This window comes from Lolium rigidum, chromosome 6 (assembly GCF_022539505.1).
Source record: "Lolium rigidum isolate FL_2022 chromosome 6, APGP_CSIRO_Lrig_0.1, whole genome shotgun sequence".
NCBI lineage: Eukaryota > Viridiplantae > Streptophyta > Magnoliopsida > Poales > Poaceae > Lolium > Lolium rigidum.
The window spans coordinates 117520882-117537550 of NC_061513.1; the positions used below are offsets into that span (position 1 = coordinate 117520882).

Here is a 16669-nt window from a genome sequence, read left to right on the forward strand (position 1 = left end):
ACCAGATCATGCCCAGCCTTCTGCATTGGGCTACGAGATGAATTGGGCTTCATGTCGCCCATTAAGGCCCAAACATCTCTCGTCCCATGCTCACGGAGCCGCTGTACTCTTCGTCGTTCCCAGGCTTCCGCTCGGCCCCGCTGCAAATGCTCATGACGGCGGCCGCGCGACGCCGGTAGCCGTGGCCGGACAACAGTGGTCCCATGCTCATGTTCTGGCCAGGTACCTCGCCACCTTCCCCGACGCGGCAGCTCCTCGCGACATCATCTTTGCGCGCGCGGATGTGATAGGTATTGGGTAATTAATTCATTTGACTTGTGACTATTAATCTTTATTTCGCTCTGATCTGGTTGGAGAGAGTTCCCGTAGTAGCATGTCTTATCCCTGCAGATGGGAGCAGAAATGCACAATTATTGGGTATAGTGTGGTTGAGCGTGGCAAGATGCGACATGTCATCGGTCTACCACATTATCTCAGGGTCACTCTTCGATGGTAACTTGTCAACAACTTGCCACAGATGTAACATCAATTAGCTTTTGATTTGAGCCTGATAGCTAGAGGCAGCTGCTAAACTTTTATCAGACTGATCTTGATGTTCAGGAGAAAAAAACAGGGACTAGATATATATGATGGATTAGTGGTATTGTAGGATGCTACTAATTTTCACGCGATATTTATGGATACTTATTCTTATTTCCTTTGTTTGGCATTGTATTTTGCACCTTCTTGGCGTGTTCTTCTCATATAAAACTGCCTTGTCTGAATATCTATGATCGTTTCAAAAAAAAAACTATGTTAATTTCTTCCAAGCATCCAAACCAGAAGCCACTGCTGCACTTTGAGATCAGCAGTATGCTTTGCTGTCTGTTCGTGCTATCCTTCAGTGTTCAGTTATTGATGCAACCACCCAAAAGTGATTGGCATATTCTGCTGCACGGTAGGGACATTCTACCACTAATTGCGGCGCAAACTCCTACCAATCTCTCATTGTTTCAGCTCCCAAAAAAACTGTTGAGCATCTGTCTTTTTCGGATGCAAATAGTCCAAAAGAGTGGTAGTACAAACCACACAATATCTGAAAAACTCTGAAGGCAATGTAGACGGTCCATTTTCCTTCTGATGTATACCTGTTGTCTCGGTTCTTCTCCTCGAAATAAAAGCTGCACAATATTCTGATGTTGCTTTCTAATAAGACAAACAGACAAACACCACATCCAAGACACCACTAGCTGAAGCCTACGAGTCTATCTTGATCTCAGAACTCTAGCAACTACTCGCCTCTGTTAGGGATTATATAAGGCTTCCTAGAGATTTGATCCTAAATTTGACCATAAAATTAACTAACAAAATATAATTTATTAGCTTCTTTCAAATATGAATCCAATGGTATAATTTATGTAATATATAATTTATGTTCTGTATTTTCAGTTCATGGTCAAAGTTGAGCTCAAATTTCGAGGGGGGCTTATAAACCCAAACAGAGGGAGTAGCAGAAGAGCTATGGATATATAAAAAAAAAAGGTCAGAAAGTGATGCGTTATGACATGCATTAAAGAAAGACTGGACATAGCTGGCATATTACTATATTAGACCGCCACCACTTGGTATTTCGGTTATATTTCGTTTCATTGCTGCAACTTCGAAGGAGGTTCACAATGGATATAGTTGTTCCTGCAATCATAGGTGATATTGTCAGCAGATCTGTATCCTTTGCCATCAACAAATACTTGCAGCCTCCAGACGTAGAGACCAATCTGGAGCGGTTAAATCAATTGCTTCTAAGAGCTCATACCATCGTCGAGGAGGCTGAGGGGAGGCTAATTAACAACCGAGAGATGCTTAAACAGCTGGGGTTGTTAATAGAGGGGATGCACAAAGGCCACTATATGCTTGATAACTTGAAATGTCATGCCCTTCAAGAAGAGGGAGGGAATGAGCAGGAGGTGAGTTACTTCTCTGGATTATCTATGTTCAGTGCTGCAAAATGCCTTCGTTTGTCCAAGAACTATAGAAAAACAGTGCTGTTTGGTAGCAACAACATAGAAGACCTCCAAGGTATGATTGCTAGCCTAGAAAATACCATAGCTGACTTGAAGGAGTTTGTTATTTTTGTGGGGAACTATCCTCCAATCCACCTCTAGCCTTTTTGCACAGATTTGGTTTTGGAAAAATGTCAGTTCAGTTGCCATATGGCATGTGAACAGTTGGTCCAACAAAAGTCAGGAAAAACACTCTAGTGGAGCATGCTTGCTGTGAGCCCGTGATGATAGTGTGAGCAAATCACTACTCTTCGATCTTGTTCTTCAGACAGAACAACCTAAAGGATGAAAAGCTGACAAGTATTGAGCATAATATCATGTCGAAGCACCAATACTGGGCCTCAGCCCTCACGAGGAAGGTTACTGATAATCATTGAGCTATCAGGGGATATTGACGGGGAAGCATTTCAAAGGTTCATTCTTCAGTAAGCTGCTTGGCAGAGGCTCTCTGGCTAGATTTTCCAGCATCCAGAAGCTTAGTGGTAGCTTTTCAAGATGCTTGCACTTGGAAGTGCAAATCCCGAACAACCAGGTAGCCACTGATTGCAGTGGAGCCTGGAGCGTCCTTTCTTTTCTTCATACATGATTGGTGGATTACCGATGGACAATTCCAGTGTCCAGTTCTGGTGCTTGGTTTGTGTTTGATGCACACCATAACAAACTCTTGGTGAGAGATCAATGATCATGGCTCTTGGGAGTAGAACTGAAGCCAAGGATCAGTTCTGGATTTCATATTTCTACTCCCAGGAGAGTCTTTCTAGCCAGGACCAAAGTCCCCAAGAGCCATGATCATTGTGCCAATGTGCATGTCAGGAGGCGCTGTGCTACCCTCTATGGCCTATATGGGAGATTTGAGGCTCTAGTTCTCGTGTGCCAAATTGCAAAGGTAGAAGAACCCAAGCACGCAGGCAGGACGAAGAGCGGTCTGCGAACTGCAGTTGATCTATGTCAATACGAGCTGCAGGTTATCTATGTTGTAATTGTCCCTGTGACTAGTGATTAATGGTTGTGATATACCGATATATGCTAGTATTCGAGCATTTGCTCGAAATATACTGTCATTGTGGTTTTGTTTTATGCCTCTCTGCACTACCTTTATCTTGTATGTATTCCGCCTCCTCGTTTGTGATCTGAGCATCAGGCGAAGAGGGCTGGCCTCCAGTTCGCCGGTAGAACAGAGCCTTCTCTGACCTGGCCCAATTCAGAAGCTCGTACTGGACCGTAGCAAGACATAGTCAATACTGACCATGCAAAACTGCACAGTAAAATTCTTTGTAATATGGGCTACACACAAATGACAAGATCTGATAAATTTACAAATTTGAAAATATGCATACTCAGATCCACACTTGTCATCTTTGTGTAGATCAGAATATGAAGTATTTAAAATTGATATTTTGTACTTTGTGGGATACATCATTGGCTACATCTGGATTTTTTTCAAAAAAAAAATCATGTAGATGTCACTTTCGATTTTTTTTAAATAACAGTACCACTTGAGCTTGGGAGCCAAAAAAATCTTCACTCGCAAATTTAAGCTTCTATGAGCACAGTTGCCAAACTAAACCCTAGGGCCTTCCCCCAAAATAACTAGGCCCTAGATCAAATAGATGTACTTTTACTATACATCAAATTAAAAAACCCGAGCCACTCAAATGAACATAGGACCAGCTAGCAGTAATGTTAAGGGAAATTTTTAGAACTTGGGTACATGGAACCCACTTAATTACCTTGCGGAACTCGTATTTCTAAGTTTTATAGACTTACCCCAAAAAAAATGCATCTACAAAATGAATAGAAGTATGTGCGTGTAAATTGTAAAACTTGAATATGAAAATTGTGATGTGTACTAATCTCATAAAATGATTCAGGTTGCATACCAAGATTTGTTGTAACATAAAACAATTTGTGATCTTGTGATATTTAGGCTGTTTGTAAAATTTCATAACGTGTTAGGGGAATTTACAGTAAATTTGTTGAAACTTAATTTTTTTTTTGCTAGGTGCTTAAAATTTTGCTTCTAGTATTATTCCTCCCGTTCAGTTTAAATATGAATTAAATGGTATAATTTTTATAGCATATATCTCATATTTTGTTTAAAAAAATTGGTAACCAAAACTTTTCTTACCCTACTACATGAACTGGATACCTAGATGTATGATTCTCCCATAAATGTGCATAGCAGCACCGCCGAAAACAAAAAGGTGTTGCGTCAGGATTACCACGCATCCTGTCATCCTCATCCAGAACCGAAGCCACGCCGCCGCAAGGAAGTGACCGTGTATGTTGATTGACTCACGACTGCGACTCGTAATGCTACCTTCATCTCAGTTCATATATAGGACTTGCGCGTATCCTTAGGTTTTTAATTTGATTAATATAATATTAATTGTATAATATAAAAATTATATCATTAAAAAGTAAAACACGTGAGCTTTCTAATGATATAGCTTTCATAATATATATCTTATATTATTATTTTTAAATTTACAACCTAGTGATACACACAAGCTCTATAAATCAGGACGGAGGGAGTAATTAAAGCCGCATAGTTTTGATTGGTTTGAGCATCATCAAGATAATTGATGAGAAAAGATGCCAAGTTTCAACCACACCCGACAACGGGACAAATTGCACTCGATCGCATAATACATTGTGACAGCGAAGTCTGCCTTAATTAGGTGCATGCACCGGCCTAGATCAACTTGCTAGTAGCAAGATCACGGTGCTGCTGAAGTGCAGGGATAACCTTGGGAAATTCTCGCCGGCAAAATCGGCAGCGCCCACACCCCTGCCGCCGATGTGATATGTAATTAAAAGTACGTGCAGTGCATAGCCGCCGTCGGGATGGCGAAATCGGCGCTCCTTCCATGACGCTGCTGAAGTCAGAGCTCATGAACATGCTTGTGATTGTGATGTAGTAGATGTGTGTAGCCACATAACCTGGCGCCTGCGGCGCGGAGAAGCCATCATATATCACAAAATCTTGGAACGATATTAGTCCAAGCAGCAAAGACCAGAGCAACTGCGAGCTGTAGTTCAATCGAACATTGCACAGTTCCACCCCCCTGAGAAAACAGAGGAGATCGGCTCCGGCTGTGGGCTGTGGCCATGGAGATGTTCCTGCCTGCGATCCTGAGCGACCTCCTCGGCAGGTCCGTGTCTTTCGTGGTCCAGCGGTACCGGCAGCAGAGCAGCGTGGACGACAGCGTCCGGCAGCTGCAGCTGTCGCTGCTCCGCGTGAGCGTCACCGTCGAGGAGGCAGAGGGGCGGCGCATCACGAACCAGGCGATGCTACGACAGCTCGACTTGCTGAGAGAAGCCATGTACAGAGGGTACTACATGCTCGACGCCCTCACGTACGGCCGTAGCCACGGAGCCGACGCGCCGCCGCCGTGCCGCCTCTTGTCCAGGATCAACTCTGCCAAGCGACTCTGCTACCTCGCCGGAGGCAACGATGGAGGCGTCGCGGAGCTTGGGCGCATGGTCGACAGGCTCGGGAGCATGATCACCGACATGAAGGAGTTCGTCGTCTTCCTCAGCGGCTACCCTCGCGTCTGCCACCAGCAGCCACGCAGCGCGCACCTGCTTCTGGAGAAGTTCATGTTCGGCCGGCAGAGGGAAATCGAGCAGGTCGTCAGCTTTCTGCTGCGACCGGAGGGTAGTGGCAGCGGGGGAGTGGGCGTGCTCCCGGTAGTCGGTCCGGCCAGGATCGGGAAGAGCACCCTCGTCGAGCACGTCTGCCACGACGAGAGGGTGCGCAGCCACTTCTCCTCGATTCTTCGCATGAATGGCGACGATCTCGAGGTCGACGAGAAGCTGAATGATCCGGGAGACCATGGCCTGATCATCAAACATCCGGGTGAACATAATACGTCGCGTAAAAAAAGTTCGCTGGTGATCCTCGAACTTGCCGAGGACGAGGTCCCGGACGAGGGGAGGTGGCGGAGGCTCTGCTCTTCAGCATTCTGCAATGGGATCGGAAGCAAGATCATAGTGACGAGCAGGTCGGAGGCGGCGGAGAGGCTGGGGACGGAGCACGCGCTGAGGCTGAAGTGTCTGAACCAAGAAGCGTACTGGCACTACTTCAAGACGCTGGCTTTCGGCAGCACGAACCCAGAGGAGCACCCGAAGCTGGTGTCCATCGCCATGGACATCTGCGCGGAGGAGAAGGGGTCGTTCATCGGCGCCAACATTGCCTGCAGCCTTCTCAAGGCCAACCTGGACGCCCGGTTCTGGCTGAGCATCCTGCAGAACATGAGGGAGTACACGGAGAAGCACCGCCACCTGTTCGGCAAGCACCCGCACGACCTCCTGCAGAAGAACCGCCATGTCTACCTGTGGAGGCTGGCCCAGACCTCCAAGGTGTTCGTCTCGTACGGCTGCTACCAGGCCTGCCCTGCCCAGAAGGATGTTCCCAGGATAACGCTGCAGGAGGTCCTGTCCGGGAGGCCGGCGCCTCGTGGGAGGTTCGAGGCTCTGGCGTGGCGATCGCACATACCCCCTTGCTACAGCTACCTGATGAGCTGCTCGGTGCAGACGCCGGTGCCTCATGTTCATGTGCTGGCTAGGAAGAACCGATCCCGGCTGGCCTGAATTTGTAAATCTTGTTGATGTTAGTTCACGTAGATCCATCGTGTAGGGTCGATCAAGGTGGAGATTTGGATTACATGTGTTGTAGGCATGTTCCTTTTTTACTTGAAAGGCGTCAACCTAGTGCTCTTCAACTTCACTCCCTCCGTTCTAATTTAGTTTACATTTTACAGAAAATGAGACAAACTAGTATTCCATTTATTACTACTACTTAGATATGTGAACAACCAATCAAAGCTACATTGAAAATAACAACAATCAATAAAGAGAGCAAAACCATTTCGTTTTCAGTGTTGTTGTTGACTAATAGCTCGAATGTAGTGTATTTCAGAACAAAATTTGAAACTAGAATGTAGACTATTTCAAAATGGAGGAGTATATCATAGCCGTTGCAGCCTGTGTATCCTCACTCCAGGGAAAACTTTAGATACATGTATCCTTGATCGGGCGATGGCGTTGATTTCGGTGTGGTCTTTCTCGTAAGGCATTGTTTTTGGAGCAGCTCCTAAATGGAGGTGATAAGTAATCGAGCGGTGTGCATCTACCTTTCCGACGATGACAAGTCTCGATGGCTTGGTGCAGCAGGAACTCGGTGTCACAAATGACATGATGGACTCGAAGCGGTGCGGTCGTCTAATTTCGTGGTACTGTCGACGGCAAACCTAGCAAAGGTCAATGCCTTGATCCCTATTCTAAATATGGTGTCGACGGTAGATGGCGGTGACGACTTCTAGAGTGTGCAACGGGGCGTGTTGAGGATCTATTGGATCAGTTTGTGCTCCCGCATCGCTGTTGGGTGGCCTGGTGAAGCCTCCGGCCTTTAGATGATGTGTGTAGGTGATAGGTGCAAGGTCATCGCATACGGTGCAGACATGGCTACCCCTTCATCAAACTTGTAGGTGTTGCAACAAGTTAGCGAGGTGGCTTCAGGTTAATCTTCGTATTTTCTTTGCAAGGCTCAGTTGAATAATATTCTACCTCCATTCCCATTTGAAAATGAAAAAAAAAATCAATGCTGGATTAGCATTGCACTAAGAAAAGCATGAGCAAACGGATGCCATTTGGCCCACAGAGAAAACATGAGCCCATAAGGGCCTATAGATCCGGGGCCTCCCGAGCATTCCCATTCTCTCTATCGCGAACCCTTTCTCCGGCTCTTCCCCAACCGTCCGGCGAGGCAATACGATGTCGGCGAGCGCGATCAGCGGCGGCGCGGCAAGGGCGGCCGCGATCGTGTGTTGGTCGCAGCGCCATCGGCGATTGCCTCCGCAGGCGGAGCTCCTGCCGCGCGTCCTCACCAGCCGAGCGCTGGAACTCGCCCACAAGATCGCCGCCGCCGCCGGCCCGGTCCTGCTAGCTGACCTGGTCTGCTCGGCCGGCCCGACCTCGCTACCTGACCTCTGCGACGACTTGATTGGTAAATAGTACGGATCTTGCAGGACGGTGGTAGATTCGTTGTGCGTTCTGCTCTAGCTAGGCTAGTAGTCCCCTGGTTTTTACCTATCCTAAATGCTGATGTATGTCAAGTCGTCAGCGGGATGTCCGGTTATGCTCATGGATTTCATCCAATGTATTGTTCCAACTCATGTTTATTGAGTGATTTCTCCGTGGATCTGTGGCACGCCTGATTCCATCTCTCTCTATATGTACACTTTGTTGGGGGATAAGAAAGCTGCTTACTTCTCAGGGTTTGTCAGTTCACAAGTTAAATTTTGATTTGGGCTAATATGAAAGTAAGAAAGCCATGGTCTGGAATAACATAGATTCCCAGGCTTGATCCTAGTATAGAACACATGAAACATGTGTACTGAACTGTGTTGGATCACATTGAACATGCTTCCCAAATAAGTCTGGTATACCTGATTGGTTGAAGTCACCTTTCTTATCTGCAATACATATAAGTCTTGCTCAAAACTCTGAAATGCTTTTTTTCCTTTCTAATGTTGGACTAGTAACTGGAAGGGTTTGTGCCATTAACATCTCATTCTTCCTACTCGTTTTCTGTCAGTCTGTATTGCAGATAAGAAAGGTTCAATTTCAACCAATCAGGTATACCAGACAGTTATACTTTGATGAGTGTGGACTGTCAACTCAGCCTGCAAAGATAACCCAGACAGCAAGCTGATACATATAATCGAGGAGATGTGGCACACTGACAAAAAGAGGTACACTTTATTTTTGAAAGGCAGCTACCTAAGACATACACATGGAAATCATATTTTCATATCAAACCCTCCCCTGCCTAGACCGCTTCTTACCGAGCACCAAGAGCTTGTCTGTCGGTGACACGACGAAGCTCACCAAGTAGGTGTAGCAGGGAGGTACACTTTATTTTTGAAAGGCAGATACCTAAGATGTACACTTGGAAATCACATTTTCATATCAAACCCTCTCCTGCCTAGACCGCTTCTTACGGAGCACCAAGTGCTTGTCCGTTGGTGACACGACGAAGCTCACCAAGTAGGTGTAGCAGGGAGGTACCCTAGACCTCCATGCCACCGCTTGGAATTTCCCCTGAGACGTAACACACCCAGACAACACATCCTGTGCTGTTATCGTGGGAACCTCGCTTATCTGGGGAGAGCGCTCCTGGTAAATATTGCGCATCACGACAACGTTGTTGGTCTTCACCATTGTCCAGATGTACACAGGTTTGTCCTTCTGTAGGAGATCAATTGGGTGCTCACCGAACATGCTGAGGTGCTTGCTATCGAAATCTCTCAAGCATCTCAGCATCTTGCGCCAGAACTGGGTGTCAAGATTGTCTCTCAGTATGCCGGCGACAGTATTTGCTGCCATGAACGATCTGTTCATGTGGACCGCAATCTCCATACCGAGAGCTGCCAGGTTCGGATGCTCTTCGGGGTTTCTGCTCCCAAATGCGATCGTCTTGAAGAAATACCAGTAAGCTTCTTGGTGCAAAAATTTCAAGGTAAGAGCCTGTGCCGTTCCAAAGGATGCTATCTTATCTGAGCGGCTCGTGAGTATGATTTTACTGCCTGGTGTCATGTGCTTTACCGCAGAGGTGTACAATCGCCTCCATGTTTCCTCGTCCATGTCCCCGGCTAGCTCAATGACAGCAAGTGAGTCTCCATGTGATGTGGAAGCAAGTTTCTGATGCTTGATCACACCGCTATGTCTTAGAGTGGCCAAGTTTCCACCTTTGAGATCGCTTCCGCTGAGGAAGACGATCAACGAGAAGCGATCTCGCACCCTCTCGTTCAGGCAGACATGCTCAACAAGTGTACTCTTTCCGACTCTCGGTGCGCCGATTACGGGAAGCACCCCCAGTTTTCCATTGCCAGTGGTCTCCCTCCAAAACAGAAAGCTGATAATTGTCTCTTTCTCCATTTGGCGGCCAAACATAACCTGATCAAGCAATAGATATGCATTGTAAGGTTGCCGGGACACACGAGGATAGCTGGCCAAGAACAATATTAACTCCTGCATGTCACCGATCATTCTCTCGATACTACCAAGCATCTTGTCTAGATTCCTGCTGTCCCAGACATCGAACATGAAGTCCATGCTCAGGGTATTGCACATGGAGAAGAAGAGACGTTTGGAACTCGAAGGACTGAATCTGGACAGGACAAATGAACTGCCAGTAGTCACCTCACCTTTGGCTTCGTCTGTGTGCACTGCGTATCTGAAGGCGTCTAGCGTGTAGTAGCCTCTGTACATATCTTCTCTCATCATCTGGAGCTGTTGGAGCATTACCTGGTTGGTTATGTGCCGCCCCTCGGCCTCCTCGATGATGGCTTCGATCCTTAGCAAGATTGCCCTTAGTCTCTGGAGCTTCTCCTCTTGTGCTCCCTTCGACTGCAAGTATCTCTGGGTTACCATGGACAGGGCTCTGCCGACCAGATCACCCATGATTGAGGAGAGGAGCGGCTCCATTTGGGAAGCCCCCTGTTGGCTGTTGCTGGTGAGACGAGTGAATCGACCAAAGAAGAGAAGAGGGAAAGTTAAAACCTCAGGTTGTGGTTCGGGCTGGATGCATATAATTCCTCATTTCTGAACATGGAATTCTGCAACTTTGACGGGAAGGCCGTAGAATTTGACATAAGTACGAGACAGTGAGTCTTTTTTTTGTTTTTTTTTTATAAAAGTACGAGACAGTGAGTCTACGGCCCGGCATGCCCGGGCGGCTGCCCGGGCTCCGGTTGCTAACTCTCTTTGATGCTTAGTTGAAGCTGCTAGCTTAAATGAGGGTATCTTGGGGCAAACTCTGGTCAAAATAGTTGCGTGTATACCTTGCCCAGGCTCGGCACTTGGGCTGGCTCCGCCAACTAAGAATTATCCTTGTGATGGAACAAAAACGCCTATATGACATTTATTTATGACTCGGTCAAGCCTGCCAACGTTTTCGACCAAACTGAGATAGCTAAAGGTTACCAACTTTCCATGCATGTGCTACCAACCATGTGAGATAACATTCAAGGCGGCTAGTAGCAATATGTTTGCCCATTGACCTGGCTCTTGTGTTGATTCCTCTTTCTAGTGTCGGAGCTAGCTTGCAGTCTAACTTATTGGCAACTTGACATTTCCTTGTGGCTAGGATTTGTTCCAACCTCAAAGTCACCGAACCTAATCATATGACCGGAAAATAGCACCGAGGATTAGTAAAGCCCTCTAAAAGAAACCAAGCAGCAAAACAAAGCATCTTCTCCCTCTCCATCTAGAAGGATTAACCATGGAGATACTCGTCTCTGCAGTTATTGGTGATGTTATTAGCAGGTCCATATCATGGACGGATACCGCCGGATACTGAGTGGAGAAGCGGAAGAGAGCCTGCAAAATCTGCACTGCGTGCTGCTGGGAGTCCACGTCACTGTCGAGGAGGCCGAAAGGCGGAACATCACGAACCAAGCGATGCTCTGGCAGCTCGACATGCTGAGGCTACTACATGTTCAATGTTGTGAAGTGTATAAGTGGTGGTTGCGTTGGCAAGAGGATACTACATGTTCAATATTGTGAAGTGTACACGTGGTGGTGACGTTGGCAAGTGCATGAAGCTTGACATTCGACATTTTGAAACTTGACATTTGACACCTTCACGTGCAAAGGCCACGGAGAAGGCGACACCACGGCCAAAGATGAGGTGAGCGGCCACTAGTCCATCCTGTGCAGATTCAATCCCGCCAAGCGTCTCTGTCTCTCTGCTAGGGCACCAAAGAACAAGGTGTTCGGCGGCAAGGGTCTCAACGAGCTCAGGGAAATGTTATGTGGCCTTGAGATGATTGTGGCTGACATGGATGAGTTTGTGTTGTTCTTGAAGAGCTATCCTCCGATGTGCGTGAAACATGCATCAGCTACTTGTTCTCATACATGCTCAACGAGTATGAGAGGATTCTGAGCTTTCTGTCGCAGATTGCCCCCACCCTCGTTGAGCATGTTTGCTATGACAACGAGTGCGCAGTCTCATCGATTGTTTCCTTCACTAAAGATGATCTCCAAGGCGTGAAGGCGAATGCGGAAATTCTCTTGGCCGGTCGGTCTCCCCTTTGCATTTCCCACGCGTCGCCCCCTCCAGTCGACTGAGGGGGCGAACCCTAGCCCCTCCGCCGCCAGCCCCCATCTCCGTCCTGCCCCCCTCGTCGCCCCCAGAGGCGCTGCCGGCCAAGCCCGCCGGCGCCGGTGAAGGGGGCGGCAAGGATCTGAGCCCTTGGCTCCTCGCGCGGTGAATAGCTGGAGGACCTCCGCGCCAAGCTCGCCTTTGCTGATGTGGCTGCTCCGTGGTCTCCTCCCATGCCGGTGCTGGTTCCTCTGAAGCGGCTCAGGTAAGGGAGGGTTATGTTGGTGTCTTCCTCGGCGGGGGCTCCGGGCGGCGGCCCTGGCGCTCGTGTGGATGCTAGCTGCTGACCTTGGCTGCTTGGGCAGCGGCCCGGTAGCACGTGCTGGTCCGGCGTGCTGGCCTCTCCGGCGTCGCGCGCGTCAAATCTGAAGGTTGCACTTCGTCTATTTGATCCGTGACCCAGCCTGGCTACCGGAGCTTGGCTAGGAGGGTCACGGTGGGCTGGGGGGACTGGGGTCTCCGAGAGAAATCCCTGGCCGGTTGGCCACGACGGCGGCGACGCCTGCAGGCATCATTCCCTTGCTGGAGGCACCGTCGAGGTTCCCCTCCCTCCTATCATCCCCTGGTTGCCCGTGTGAAAACCCAATTCTTCTCGGAATGGACAGCGGCTACGCCTCCGGCGTGGTGTCCTTCTTGAAGGCTCCGCCTTGGGTAAAGGGGGCAGCATTTTGTTGGTACAAATTTGGTTGGTGGCAATGGTTGGATCCTTTCGCGGCGCCTCTCTTCGGTTCTCCGGCGAGGGTGCTACATCTTGTTGGAGTTGTTGTTCCTTCGTGGCACCAAATGCTTGCATCAGACCGGGTGAGCTCTCAAGCCCAGTGGTGGAGCTGTGTTGGTGGTGATCTTGGTTGTTCTTGGTGGTCGTGCTTGGCCTCTGCTCTCCAGTTTCAATGGCACTGGTCTCCGTTTGAGCTCTAGGGTGAGCAACTCCGGCCGATGGTGCGGCGCCCTTCGATCCAGGGCGAGGTAGCAGGGGCTCTCTTCGGCTTCGGAGACGGGGCGGGGCTGTTGGCCCTTTGGAGTATGCTCGAGCTGGTATCTCTTCGATGGTGGGCTCCCTCTAAGCTTCAGCTTTCGCCGCTTCGCGTGTGTGGCTTCGCCTTGGTGGATGAGGACTTCGACGATCAAGTTGTATGTCTTGTTTTTCCTGTTTGCTTGTGTGCGTTGTTGTCTTGTAAGTTGATCCCTCGGCACCCTATAACTATCTGATGTTTCGGGTGTTATGAATTTAACTCAGGGCTTAGGTCTACTGTTTAAAGAAGGAGAATGCAAATGCTCTGCAAGACAGTGGTGTTATTAAGTAGGGCTACTGATTATTGTGGAACTGAATTGGGATTTTGAAAAGGAAAGGAATTATGGAGGAGGATGTGCTCTTTACTGAGGCGTATGATTAGGCTGGCAAAACCTCAGACTTAAACTGAGGCCATGTCTGATTCGCAGGATTTCACGAACGTAGAAATAGTAAAAAAAATGCAGAAATGGGATAGAAACGCATGTCTAATCCCACATGGTTGTAAAAGCACAGGAATTTGTGAAGTTGGACGTTTGATTCACAGGAATAGGAAAAACACAGGAATCCTTAAAATCATAATTAAATCATGATTAAAATAAATATAAAGGAAAGATTAGGTTATTATCATGCAACATATGACCTTTGTCTTGTTCTTTGTACGTAGGAATGTAAAAAAGAGGTTTAAGTGGATTGTGGAATTTCTTTGATTTCCCTATAAAACTCCACGGGAAATGGAACAAAAAAGCTGTTGAATTGGTCTATTTCTTGCGCGTACCTATTGAAGTATTTCGAGTACCCATTTTTTAAACTGAATTGAATGAAGAATAATTGGAAGAAGAAAAGTTTTCTCAACACAGAGAGGAAGTCCCTCGAAATTGGATTTGTTATTGTAAGGGTATTTTTGAGTATTTATCTAAAGAAAGGAACAACCGAAAGGAAAAATTCCTACACCCCAATCCTTTGAATCAAATGGATGAATAGTATCACCGAAGGGAAAAAAAATGTGAGAAATCCACCGATCGATTAATAATTATCAACGGTAGTACAAATAGCCCAAAAAGTAAAGAAAATTACAAATTAGTACTCGGACCACCTAGCGACGACTACAGACAATGCTTCTTTCACGTAGGCAAACTCGGTTGGCGCCTTTCTGCGAGCTAACCTTGATGCCCATTTGTAGCGCAAAGTTCTGGAGGGCCTCAGAGAATTCACCACCAAGCATTTACTTATGTTCGGCGAACATCCAATCGATCTCTTGATGAAAGACCGACCTATATACCTCTGGAGGATGGCGAGCAGTTCTGAAGTCCTTATAGAGTTATAGCCCATCGCTGTTATGAGGTGTGCTCTCCCGGGCAGAAAGTTCCTGAGCTGAAAATGCATGATATTGTGTATGGCAAAGCTAGGCCCCATGGAAGATTTGAATGCCTTGTATGGAAATCTCACATACCTCCCTACTATAGCTACCTGATGAGCTGCAGCATAGTGAAACCGCAGCGCATGTTGGTGAAGAAGCGCTCTTGGTTGCAAAGTATATGATCCTTATGCAGGTATGCTCTTCTGGAGTTGACCGTACGGCTGGATCCTGGGTGTTTCATACTTGTATGATGTCCATTCAGTATCCAATTTGTGCAGCAATACCTGACATAAAATATGGATGATATCAACAAATATGGCCATAATAACGGTGTAACATCTCTCTTAAAGTTGAAATGAAATCTTGCCGTTACTGTGTAGGTAAACGGCGCGCTCCATCATGTTGAACTACTCAAGTGAAGCAATCTGGAGTATGATACCGGAGAAATTTTAAGATGCACTCGGGTTGACATGGGCCGTTTATGCAGGTGTGCTCTTTCTGGAGTTGGCCATAGAGCTGGGTGTTTTATTCTTGTATGTATGTTGTCCATTCAGTAATCTCCGGTTTGTGCAGCAAGATCTGATATAAAATCTGAATGCTACCAACAAATGTAACCAGTATAACAGCGTAACACTTATCTAAAGTTGAAATGAAATCCTTGCCGTTACTGTATAGGTAAAAAAGCATGCTCCGCTATGCTCAACTAACTACTCGAGTAAAACAATCTGGAGTATGATACATTGATACTCCCTCCATCCCATGAAACATGTCGGAGATTACTCTAAATTAGATCTATCTAGATACTAAATAACATCTAGATACATCTAAATTTTAATAAATTTTAGACATGTTTGGTGGGAAGGAGGTGCAAACTAACTAGCTATCCATATCTTACTTGGAAACGCAGGTTTTTGTAGTGTCAGTGTGGCCACATGTCTGACATACTCGTAGCGTTCACTACTTTCAACATATCTTCTGTCCAAAGTCCATTCCTGAAGGAAGATGACGCCGTGTGTGTTGTAACGACCGGTTTGCCATTTCAGACCTAGAGGGGCACGCCAGTATTACAACACACGCAGCGTGTGCATATAGTCCAATGATGAAGTGCATTGAACTCTTTAAAAACCTATAGACACGGACTGGCCAGTCTAATTGCATTGAGACTTCTCAAAAAAATTGCATTGAGAAATCTCGACCAATACATTGTCTAGTCAAATAGAACACCTCGCGGCATTTACAAGATTGACAGCATGAAGCATGACACCTCATTACTATATTCACTTTCAACTCTGGATGAGCTATGATCCTTGACTTATGAGTCAGTCGAGCGACCCTACTGAACCCGGTCAAACAATTAGAGCCTACTGATATTTTGGTCAGGCTGGATTGCTGGAATATAGCTTCCCCAACAAGCTTTTGGAGAGCTGCGCTGGTTTGCATGCTTGACCCGGCTTCTGGGGCACAAAGTGAGCACTAAAATACTCCTAGAGCAAACATTTCCGATGAGCACTTAGCAGACGAATTCTAACGAAGTGTTGTATCTATCATACTGTTAAAAAAATTATCACCAATATATACTCTAGTGTTCAGTTACCACTTACCACCATAGTGGGTTGTCATCAATCTGATTTGTGGACATGGGCGGAGCTACACGAGGGATATGGGTGTACCAATGTACAACCATTATTTTTGACAAAGCTCAGACAGATATGTGTACTCCAGATATACTGAACAATCTAGGTCAAATAAATTAGGAAGCCAGACTAAAACTTTGATTTTTTTGACAACTATATGTACACAAATTATTTCGATGCTTCCTCCACCATCATCTAACAAAAACCATTGTCATCATATCAGGGAGTGACTACTTATCTTATCCAATCTAGAAATTCTTAGCGAATGTCCCCAAATCGTTCTATCTCCTTATACTAGCACAAATCGCACAATCCCTTTATGCATCTTTCCATCTCATTATACTTGCATTAATCTCATAATCCCTTTATGTGCAAGAATGCCAATAATCAGATTGACTGGTTATTATCATCAGAATTTAAAACAAAACAAATATTTCTCTGTTCCCACCGTGACAG

The 16669-nt window shown here is 46.6% G+C and overlaps 2 protein-coding genes across 2 annotated transcripts; one reads left to right on the forward strand and one right to left on the reverse strand.

The window, feature by feature from the left end:
- Positions 1-4955: 4955 nt before the first annotated feature.
- LOC124665777 (putative disease resistance RPP13-like protein 1) lies at positions 4956-6698 on the forward strand. Its single transcript, XM_047203155.1, has one exon. It carries the CDS (start codon positions 5151-5153, stop codon positions 6633-6635), a length of 1485 nt encoding a protein of 494 aa, XP_047059111.1. The 5' UTR covers positions 4956-5150; the 3' UTR covers positions 6636-6698.
- Positions 6699-8785: 2087 nt separating this feature from the next.
- On the reverse strand, positions 8786-10617 carry LOC124665782 (putative disease resistance protein RGA3). Its single transcript, XM_047203159.1, has 2 exons — positions 10608-10617; positions 8786-10544 (listed from the first exon to the last, which is right to left on the reverse strand). The coding sequence occupies exon 2, from the start codon at positions 10530-10532 to the stop codon at positions 9015-9017; it is 1518 nt and encodes a 505-aa protein (XP_047059115.1). The 5' UTR covers positions 10533-10544; positions 10608-10617; the 3' UTR covers positions 8786-9014.
- Between the last annotated feature and the right edge of the window lie 6052 nt (positions 10618-16669).